The sequence below is a fragment of the Chlorella variabilis genome (genome assembly GCF_000147415.1).
Source record: "Chlorella variabilis unplaced genomic scaffold CHLNCscaffold_5, whole genome shotgun sequence".
Classification (NCBI taxonomy): domain Eukaryota; kingdom Viridiplantae; phylum Chlorophyta; class Trebouxiophyceae; order Chlorellales; family Chlorellaceae; genus Chlorella; species Chlorella variabilis.
This window is the reverse complement of record NW_005435083.1, coordinates 1,040,065-1,049,013: the sequence shown is the minus strand read 5'-3', so window position 1 is coordinate 1,049,013 and position 8,949 is coordinate 1,040,065. Positions and strand designations below refer to the sequence as shown.

General features: G+C 65.6%; 6 protein-coding genes across 6 annotated transcripts in view; 3 read left to right on the top strand and 3 right to left on the bottom strand.

The window, feature by feature from the left end:
- CHLNCDRAFT_56079 (hypothetical protein) overlaps nucleotides 1–369 on the top strand; it is a gene marked incomplete at its 5' end in the record, with an annotated part of 9,449 nt that extends 9,080 nt beyond the window's left edge. The window contains one exon of the mRNA XM_005849778.1: nucleotides 11–369. Within this exon, the coding sequence (XP_005849840.1) occupies nucleotides 11–170 (160 nt within the window). The 3' untranslated portion in view covers nucleotides 171–369. The remainder of the gene's footprint in view (nucleotides 1–10) is intronic.
- Nucleotides 370–953: 584 nt separating this feature from the next.
- On the top strand, nucleotides 954–2,508 carry CHLNCDRAFT_142995 (hypothetical protein; the record flags this gene model as incomplete). The annotated part of the gene is made up of 6 exons (XM_005849777.1): nucleotides 954–1,067; nucleotides 1,181–1,612; nucleotides 1,743–1,781; nucleotides 1,893–2,000; nucleotides 2,126–2,327; nucleotides 2,435–2,508. 6 exons carry the CDS (start codon nucleotides 954–956, stop codon nucleotides 2,506–2,508), a joined length of 969 nt encoding a protein of 322 aa, XP_005849839.1.
- Nucleotides 2,509–3,009: 501 nt separating this feature from the next.
- On the bottom strand, nucleotides 3,010–4,336 carry CHLNCDRAFT_142994 (expressed protein; the record flags this gene model as incomplete). The annotated part of the gene is made up of 4 exons (XM_005849516.1): nucleotides 3,010–3,234; nucleotides 3,345–3,480; nucleotides 3,604–3,724; nucleotides 3,835–4,336. 4 exons carry the CDS (start codon nucleotides 4,334–4,336, stop codon nucleotides 3,010–3,012), a joined length of 984 nt encoding a protein of 327 aa, XP_005849578.1.
- A 719-nt stretch (nucleotides 4,337–5,055) lies between these two features.
- On the bottom strand, nucleotides 5,056–5,897 carry CHLNCDRAFT_142993 (hypothetical protein; the record flags this gene model as incomplete). The annotated part of the gene is made up of 3 exons (XM_005849515.1): nucleotides 5,056–5,163; nucleotides 5,316–5,504; nucleotides 5,577–5,897. The coding sequence occupies 3 exons, from the start codon at nucleotides 5,895–5,897 to the stop codon at nucleotides 5,056–5,058; spliced, it is 618 nt and encodes a 205-aa protein (XP_005849577.1).
- Nucleotides 5,898–6,556: 659 nt separating this feature from the next.
- CHLNCDRAFT_51018 (hypothetical protein) lies at nucleotides 6,557–7,570 on the top strand (the record flags this gene model as incomplete). The annotated part of the gene is made up of 3 exons (XM_005849776.1): nucleotides 6,557–7,117; nucleotides 7,250–7,323; nucleotides 7,450–7,570. 3 exons carry the CDS (start codon nucleotides 6,557–6,559, stop codon nucleotides 7,568–7,570), a joined length of 756 nt encoding a protein of 251 aa, XP_005849838.1.
- A 279-nt stretch (nucleotides 7,571–7,849) lies between these two features.
- CHLNCDRAFT_142991 (hypothetical protein) overlaps nucleotides 7,850–8,949 on the bottom strand; it is a gene marked incomplete at both ends in the record, with an annotated part of 5,154 nt that continues 4,054 nt past the window's right edge. Inside the window, 4 exons of the mRNA XM_005849514.1 lie at nucleotides 7,850–7,985; nucleotides 8,155–8,235; nucleotides 8,425–8,473; nucleotides 8,631–8,780. Coding sequence (XP_005849576.1) covers nucleotides 7,850–7,985; nucleotides 8,155–8,235; nucleotides 8,425–8,473; nucleotides 8,631–8,780 — 416 coding nt within the window. The remainder of the gene's footprint in view (nucleotides 7,986–8,154; nucleotides 8,236–8,424; nucleotides 8,474–8,630; nucleotides 8,781–8,949) is intronic.

Genomic DNA, 8,949 nt, shown 5'->3' with positions numbered 1-8,949 from the left:
CCCCCCTCAGGTCCTTCTACTTCCCGGTCAAGGATGTGGTTGATGGCGACCTGTGCGAGCAGTACCCGCAGTTGGCCGCCGACAAGGCGCGCGGCGTGGCCGAGGAGCTCGACCGCTCCCCCGGGGAGGTGCTGAAGAAGCTGGAGGACATCCGCAACAAGCTGGTGTAGGGGGCCGCCTGCTGGCGTGTTGGGGCCTGGCGCCTGCGCGGCTGCGGCAGCAAGCAGCTGGGCAGGAATGGGCAGACCTGGCTGGGGCTGGAATGGAAGCGCGGCGGTGTCTGCTGGAGTGCAGACCCTCTTGCGGCGCTGGCATGCATTGCCCGATTTATTGCTGTGTAAATCCACTGTTGTAGCTGCACGTCGGTCCATTTGTGCACAACAGGATCGAGAGGGCTCCAACCACGGCGCCCTTGCCCGCTGGCACACAGCAGGCGCAGCACAGGGCAGTGGCCATTTTGTTCAATTCGATCTATTTCCAGCGCCTGCGGTAATGCGCAAGCAGCAGATCGCTTCGGTCGAAACCCTCTCTGCCTGGTGAACGCCCCCCAAGGTTTTTCGCCAGTACAGGGTCAGAGACCCCCACCCAACTCTCGTCTGACCTCCACGGCCCATCGCACGGCTTTGGCAGCTCCTTTCGGCAGTTCGAGGATTGCAGCGGCGGCTCGCGCCCCTATGAAACCCTACGCGTGCAACCGCGCCCGGGGTGGCTCGCAAGCCGCCGCGCGGCATTCTGGCGCCCCCGCTCACGTCGTCGGGGCGCATGGCAGGGGCCTGAGGGCGCCCACAGCCCGCCCCGTGCCTTTGGCGCCCTGCGTCAGCGCCCGCCGCTCCCGCCTGCCTCGCACGGCGCCGGCAGGCCAGCCGCGTGCTGCCGTCGTGGCCTCTGCTGCTGACGTCACAGCGGCATCGGAGCAGTGGCTGCATGCCACCGGCGTCCCGCTGCTGGATCAGATGGCAGCCTGCGGCACGCTGGCGGATGCGGCTGCGCTGGGCATTCGACACATCGTGGTTACCGCCGCGCTGACGGTGGTTGGCGGCACCCTGCTGCGCTTCCTCGACGGCAAGGTGGGCGCAGAGGCAGCGGGCTGGCGTGGGTTGTGGTGCATGCAGAGATTTGCATCAGCAGATGCCACACTGGTGGCGCCATGCCCCACCGCCTGCCCCGCCCTTGCATGCAGATCGCTGGCCATGCCAGCAGCTACGACGAGGGCGATGCGCCCAGCGGCGGCATCTGGGGGCGCGCCGGCCGAGCGCTGCTCAGCAGCCTGCTGCAGCAGTCGCAGCGGCTGCTGCCCTGGTGGGCCGCCGCCTACGGCGCCACAGCCATGTTTGCGCTGGTGCAAGTCGCAGCCAGCAGGCGCCCCGAGGGCCTGGCGGTGCTGCTGGGCGCCAAGGGCTCCGCCTCGGGCGTCGCCTTCCTGGCACACCTCACCCAGTTCCTGCAAGATGCGGCGGAGGAGATTGTGATCCTGCTGGGCGCCTTCACCCTGCTTGACTTCAAGCGCCGGGCCGTGGCCTTCTGCCAGGCGCTGGTGCAGCGCAACGACCGGTGCGGCACCATGAGCGACGCCGTGGGGCTGGTGGCAGCCCTGGGCACCATGGCAAGCGGGGTGAGCGCGCCGCGCCGTGCCACAGGCAACAGGCCTCCTGCTGCTTGCTGCGCCCGCGCCTCTAGCTGCTTGTGGCGCGTACATCAGGTACCTCAGGCTGCTGTGCATTGCGATGGCTGGCTGCCTGCAGCTCATCTGGGCGGCGGCGGGCATGGTCACGCTGGCCAATGTGAGTTATTGGCAGCAGCATGGGCTCAGGGCGCTTGCGCATTGTGCGGGCCAAACGCACATCCCGGGGCGAGTGAAGCAACACTGCCCAAACAATCCCCGCTGCCTGCAGTATGGCGTCAACCTCCGCCCCCTCCTCGCATCGCTGGGCGCCTCGTCGCTCGTCATCGGCATTGCCATGCAAAACCTGCTGCGCAATGTCGCCGCTGGGGTGACCCTGGTGTGGCACCTGAGCCCTGCCTGCCTGCCGACGCTGGCTCAACGCCTGCCTCGCTGTCAAGCTTGCACTCGCGTGCAGTGCCCTGCCCTGAACTACGCATGTCCCATGCCTCCGGCTGCGTGCAGTACGCGATGAGGCCGTTCTCCCTGGGGGACAGAATCATCCTGCGGCACGTGAGCGGCATGGTGGTGCTGGAGGGCGTGGTGGCGGCGCTGCACCCCACCAGGACCGTCATCGTGGGGGAGCCGGAACTGGCCGTGGATGCATCGTCGGGCAGCTCAGACAGCGACTCAGGGGAGCACAAGCTGACATCCTTCATCAACAACGGTGAGGCCTGCTGCTGCCGAGTTGGCAGCAAGGTGCGCCCTGCCTGTGGTAAAGGCCAGAGGGACTGAAAGCAACCCTCCTCCCTCCATCCCCACTCCCTCTCTCAGGCGACATTGTCGAGTCGATGATTGTGACCAACCTCTCACGCATTCCACCAATGGTTGCCGCTTCGCTCGCATGATTGAAGATCACCACGCCTGCCAGCTGCTCTGCCAACCCTAGAGAAACCAACCAACCCTCAAAGACAATCCCTCCAACTTCAAACTCAACCATAGAACGAGTAATTGCACGATCTGATGTCCCTTGACCCGCTCAGCTCACCCAGAATTGCACTGTCTGTCAGTTGTTGCCAAGTTGAATCCTTGTCCCTTGCAATACTAGCGCATTGCGGCATGTAGCCCTTCATTTTTTTCAAATTCATTCTTAGCTCTTGTTTTGTGTGTGCGCGTGTGTAAGCGCAGGCTCTAGATCTACTTTTTCAAGGCTGCACAATACTGCAGGGGCAGGGAGATGGCCGGGCACTGAAGCAGCACAGGAAGCCGAAACCCTGGCGTGGCGGTACTCATCACCGCAGGCATTTCACACAGCATGGGGGCAAAGGTTCCAAGCATGTACAAGACGTAGAGGAACATGCATACGCGGTCTATTGGGGCCTCCTGCGAGTAGCCCGCCAGCCTCCAACCTAGGATCTGCCTGCCCTCATGCTCGGCAGCTCGATGGCCAGCGGCGGCGTGGAGGGCTGCGGCGGACCCTGGCTGCGCCTCTTCCACAGGTTCCACCACTTTGCCCCCTCAGCGGCTGCGCGGGGGTCCATCGTGAGCACCTCCCCCAGCTTGTCCAGCAACGGGTGGCTCAGGCTGCACACGTCCCCCAGGCGCCGCCCGCTGGCAGTCATTGCAGACAGAACCTGCAGCAGACACAGCAAGTGGCACTAGGTGGTTGGGAAGACCAGAAACTCTCGATTGACCCATGCCAACAGGGGCAGACAGCTGCGCGGTGCTGCTCAAGGGTGCCCACCCTGTCCGTCATCTCCTTCTCCCAGCCTCGGCACTCCCCAACCTCCGTCACATCCAGCACCCTGCCCCTCCAGCTCAGGCACAGGCGCAGCTGGCCAGCTCCCGCCTGGTCCTCGTCCACCCGCTCCCGCCACACGCTGCAGCACCCATGGAGGCTTTGGGGGTGAGGGCACAGGAGCTGCCATGAGTGCATGGATGCGCAGTGCGTGCAGCACATTACTCCTGGCAGAGGTGAGACCACCACAACAGCTGGAGCGCACCTGCCATCGGGGGGCGCCATGTGGTGGCCGTGCTTCTTGCAGCGCATCCAGCTGCGGCCCAGGTCGGGGCAGGTGTGCCTGAAGCCGCAGCCGTGCGGCGCGGGGCAGGACAGGCTGGCGCCTGCACGGATAGCAGGCACATAACTGGGAAAGGGATACCCGAGCCAAAAACTGACAATGTCTCGCTTCTCGCTCCTACAAAAAGGCAGCCGGCAGCCAGCACATGCTCACTCTCTACCAGAGCGTTGCTCAAGTCATCAACGGCAACAAGCGCGGTGTTGCTGCTGCCGCCGCCACCGCCGGTGCTGCCGCTGGCCACAAGCGCTGCATCATTGGCGTTGCTTCCTGCACTCGCATTGATGCTCCCACCGCTACCGCTGGGTTGCATGAAGCTGGGCACATCTGTGATGACACGGCGGCGTGAGCGCTGCGCCGTCTCAGTCGGCCGTCTAGGGGTCTGCACTGGGCTGTTGGCATTGCCACTGGTGCTGCTGCTGCCCAGGTGTGGGCGGCGCGGCACGATTTGCTGGCTGGTGGTCGCGCCTGTGCTGCCGCCAAAGGCCTGCCCATTGGTACCTGTGCTGTACAGCGCCACCGCCAGGAGCAGCCCCACAAAAATGAAGATGAGAACGTTGCTCTCCAGCAGGGACGCCCAGACCTGGGAGACTCTGTCGGCGACGAGAGCGGCCGCCACCAGCCCCACTCCCACCGCTACCGCCTTGAGGCTGGGCATCTCTGCAGCGGAATCCAGGCTGAAGCGGTAGTCGGGACAGGAAAACGGGACGGCAAACGCCCGCCACGGAAGTCTGATCAACACGGAGATGGCCCAGCACCTGAACGGGAACGGGTCGCAGCACACTTATGTACGATGCAATCGGCCAGTTAAAAAGCACCCTGTGGCCGGGGAGAGAAGGGAAATCTGCCACCCGCCACGCGCTGGCGGCCAGCAGGGCGCCGAGACCCCCCACTGATTTTGGGCAGTTGTTTATGAAAGGTGTCTGACAGGCCACCATACCAAGGATCGCCGCCTGAGGCACGCACCGTGTCATGGCGTTCTGTGCTGCCCACACCACGGCGACTGGAGACTGCGGACAACCACAGCAGATCAAGGGGACGTGCAATCCAGGAGCGGAAGGATACAAGGAGATGGGAGGGGACATGGCAAGGGCAGGGCACTACTGCAGAAAAGCAGGGAGGGCAGCAGGCGCATGGAGAAGAGCTGCCCGCATCCATAGCTGGGCCTTTTCAGTGTCCGATCTACCGTCACCTCACCCTTTTGGCTCGGTGTTCAAGGCGCCGGCGCCCTGTGGCTGCACCTCTTTCATCATATTCCACCACTTCTACCCCTCAATGGCTGCAGCCCAGCATCCTCACCATGCCAGTTTCGGTTGCCACGAAAGTTGGAGCTCACACGTCAGGATAACTGCATCCATCACTGTTACACAAACCAGCTCACTCCCGCTTTGTCTTCTTTCCCCCCAGGTTGGCCAGCATGAGTAGCATGGCCAGCAGCAACACCAGCAGGATCGGGAGCAGCGCCATGGCCAGCCCACTCAAGTCCTGCAAGCGGGAGGCATGGCAGCAGACGTCGCAAACGCAGCGTCCAGCTTTGCTGCCGTGAAGGAGGCCCCCCTGCACACCGGTCCCCACTCCTGAGCCCTGCCAATCTCCCCTGGTGCCAACCCTGCTCCCATGCGGGCGCCAAACCTCACCTGAGTCTCCAGTGCCGTCTTCACCGTGGCTAGCTTCTGGTGCGCCAGCTTGGACAGCCAGTCAAAGGGCAAGGCCACGGGCGGCACCTCCAGCGCGGTCCCGCCAGCATACTCCTCTGTGGCAAACGCCTTGAGCACTGCCTTGTAGTCCGTGGTGCCGGGGATCAGCTTGCCTTCAAACCGATACATCTGCAGCGACAGAACCAGTGCCATCTTTGCTCAGGAAAGGACGCCAGATGCGGCAGCCCAGCCCAAGCCCACCTTGCGGTCCCGGAAGAGCAGGATGGTAGGCAGGGTGGTGATGCCAAACCGCGTGCGCAGCTGAGGGTTGCTGTGCACGTCCACGCTGGTCACAAACAGCTGCTGCTGCAGCAAATCCTTGCCCAGCTCCTCCCAGGCGGGCGCCAGGTCCTTGCACGCCTTCGGGCTGCAGAAGTTGACAAGCCACACGCCGGTGGTCTGGCCGGTGGAAGCCTGGGTGATGTGCTCAAAGGTGTCATCCGTGAGCTGCTGGCGGCGTTGCGCCCAAGTGCCAGGCAGCAGCAGGCAGGCAGCCAGTACCAGCGCCCAGGAAGCCCTCATAATGCGCATCCCTGCGAGGGGTAACAGATGCGGCATTGCCAGCCCAGAACCTGGTGAACAAAGCTGCACCGCCGCGAACGGCGGCGCTCGGGTGGGGCCAGTGACTTGGCCAGTGGCTGACCCCATGGCGGCAAATCCTTGGATGCGAAGTGATTGCAGATCCGGCACTGCTGAGTGCAAGTGTTTTTGCTGCAGCTCCCACCTGATCGGTTGCTGGTGGTTGAACGAGGCGTGGCGGCTATCGTCGGGGGCTACACGCAATCACACTATTGACACGGTTTCATCACGCGCGCTGTCGAGAGATCTATCGGCTGTTTTCAATGACGTACTGCTCGAATGTACTGCGAAAGTGCCATGTCGTGCGATCGTCCTGGTCCCACCCTAACCTGCATCTCGGTCATCATGGCAGCCAGCACCGCAAGCCCCTGGTGCTGTCCCGGGCGGCGACTTGGCCGGCGCCGCTGCGGCGTCCCGGCAGCCTTCTCCAAGAATGCAGCACAACACAGAATCGAGACGATCCAGCCCCTGCAGCGCCTGCCTCCAGTGGCCTACAGGTGGGCGGCGGCGTGGCGGTGCAGGCGGATGCCGCTGGTGGCTGAGAGTGTTGGTGCTTCGACTCGTGGCGTGCAAGTGCCTGATCCTGCCAACTCAGCTGCAGCATGGCCAGCGATGCAAGGCCGGGGCCAGAGCTGCGCTGTGTGCTGTGCTCTGCCGCTGCCTGCAGCTACAACCTGAGCCGGGTGGATGCTGCCGAGCTGGCCGACCTGCTGCAGCAGGTGGCCTGCTTTGCGCCCGGGCAGTCCTTCCACGCCAGCAGCAGCGGCGACAGAGGAGCCGGGGGCGGGTCGCCGGGCGCAGCAATAGACTCGCATCGGCTGCGGGGCGCCCTGCAGCGCAGCCTGGTGTGTGTGGCGGCCTATGCCTCCGAGCAGCACCTGCCCCAGTGGCAGCACCTGGGCAGCCGCGGCCTGTGCCAGGAGCAGCAGCAGCAGCCCCAGGATGGGGTGCCCTGGCCCACGCAGCCGGGCTGGCAGCGGCAGCAGCGCCGGGTGCTGGTGGGCTTTGCCAGGGCCGTGGGGGATGCTGCGCTGGTGGCCACGGTGCATGATGTGGCTGTCATGCCCGAGCTGCAGCACCTGGGCCTGGGGCGGCAGCTCCTGGGGCGCCTTCTCAGGCAGGCAAGCTCCAAGCTGGCCGGTCGGCTGACGGGATGCAAGCCTGTGCCTTATTGAACCAGTGGCCTGATCCTTGATGTGCCCAAGCATCACCATTGGTAGTGCCCAGGGCCCACCCCCACCCACCGGTGCACCTCAGCCTCCCGCTCCGCCTCTGCCCCATCTTATCTGCTGCAGCTGGATGTGATTGGCATCGTGGATGTGGGCCTGCTGGCGCCCAAGAGCAGCCAGGGCTTCTTCGCAGCCTGCAGGTAGTGTGGGGGCATCCGCGGGCGGCTTTGCCCTGGTCCCATGAACGCCTTGCATTCAGGTCGCTGCCGTATGCCTTCCACCTTGGGCTGGCCGACCAGCCCTGTGTGCCTCCCACGTTTATGCAGCTTTGGGCGCGACAGCGAGGGCAGCACGACCATGACGCTGTCGGGCGCAGGCATGTCGCAGCGCGAGGGCCTGCCGCTGGCCGGGATGAGCATCCACCTCAAGCCTGCGGCGCCGCGGTAGCTCCAGGCGGCGGCTGGCAGCATTGAATATTGCCTTTGCTCTAGTCGTGGGCTCTTGAACAAACAAGTGAACTGTGGCACTGCTGAGAAACAATGTAGAATGCCTGAACTATTGCTGCCTGGCACTGTAACGCTTTTGTGTGGGCTCGGTGTTTCCAATGCCCGGTGTACCTGCTCCTGCCTAAGTCAAGCTGGATCCTGAAGCGCGCTGCGTTTCAGGGCGTGGCCTCTCCCGCCAGGGCAGCCATCCGCGGGGGCGGAGGGCCGCTGCGCCAAACCATCAGCGCCGCCTGCCCTTCTTCTTCTGGCCCCCGCCGCGCGGGCCCTGCCCGCGTGGCGCCGCGCCCTGCTGGCCGCCGCCCCGCCCTTTCTTGCCGCCACCGCCGCCGCCGCCGCCCGTGGACAGCCCAAAGCCCCTGCAGCCCAGCCGCGGCAGGGGCAGCGACAGCAGCATCGGCGGGTGCCGCCACCAGCAGGCCGCGTCGGCGCCGAGGAACAGGGCGCGCCTGCTGCCCCACGCTGCACCCCACCAACCCGCACCACCCACCCACCACGACAGCACACACACACGCACACCAGCCCCACCTGAAGAAGTTGACGTGTCTGTTGAGCGGGAAGGCTCGCTCGTGCACCGCCCGCAGCGTGCCCTCGCACTCCGCGCCCTCGCTGCACCAGCGGCGCCAAGCGGCGGCGGGGGGGGCGGGGGTGAGTGGGGCCCCGGGGAGCGGCAGGCAGGGGGCGGAGCAGGGCCGGCCAGCTATCCAGTAGGCACGTGACAGCAGGGCAGGGGCATCGTGTCGCTGTCATGGGCTGGGCTGGGCTGGGCGGGGCGGCCCTGCTTGCCTCATGTCGTACACCACCCCCTTGTAGCAGCAGTACATGTGGATGGTGCGCCGCAGGAAGCCTGCGGGGCACACATGGGGGCAGGCGCGCAGGGCAGCAGCGGTGAGGTGGCGGGCAGGCGGGCAGCCCACACCGCCGCCCGCGGGTGCGCCAATCGGCATGCAGGGCAGCCTGGTGCGGCGCGGCATCTCCCCTTCCTGCCTCCCCCACCGGCTCACCTGCGCTGGCGCCCTCGAACCACACCTCGTTCTGGCGCACCGCGTGGCGCATGCCGCAGTCGTCGCACTGCCGCGCCGCCGCCATGGGGCGGTCGGTGCGGCGCAGGAAGTGGTAGCCGCCGCACTGGTCGCAGTGCTGTGGGATGTCGCCTGCGTATGTGTGGGGGCAGGTGGGCGTGTGCCGGCATGGGCGGCTGTGGTGTGTGTTATCGAGGGTGCGTGTGGCAGCAGGCCAGTGTGCACAGCTAGCCGTGCCCAGCTGCACGGCGCACGGCATGCCCGCAGGCGCCCCCTGCCCCACCCCACCCCGACGCTCCGG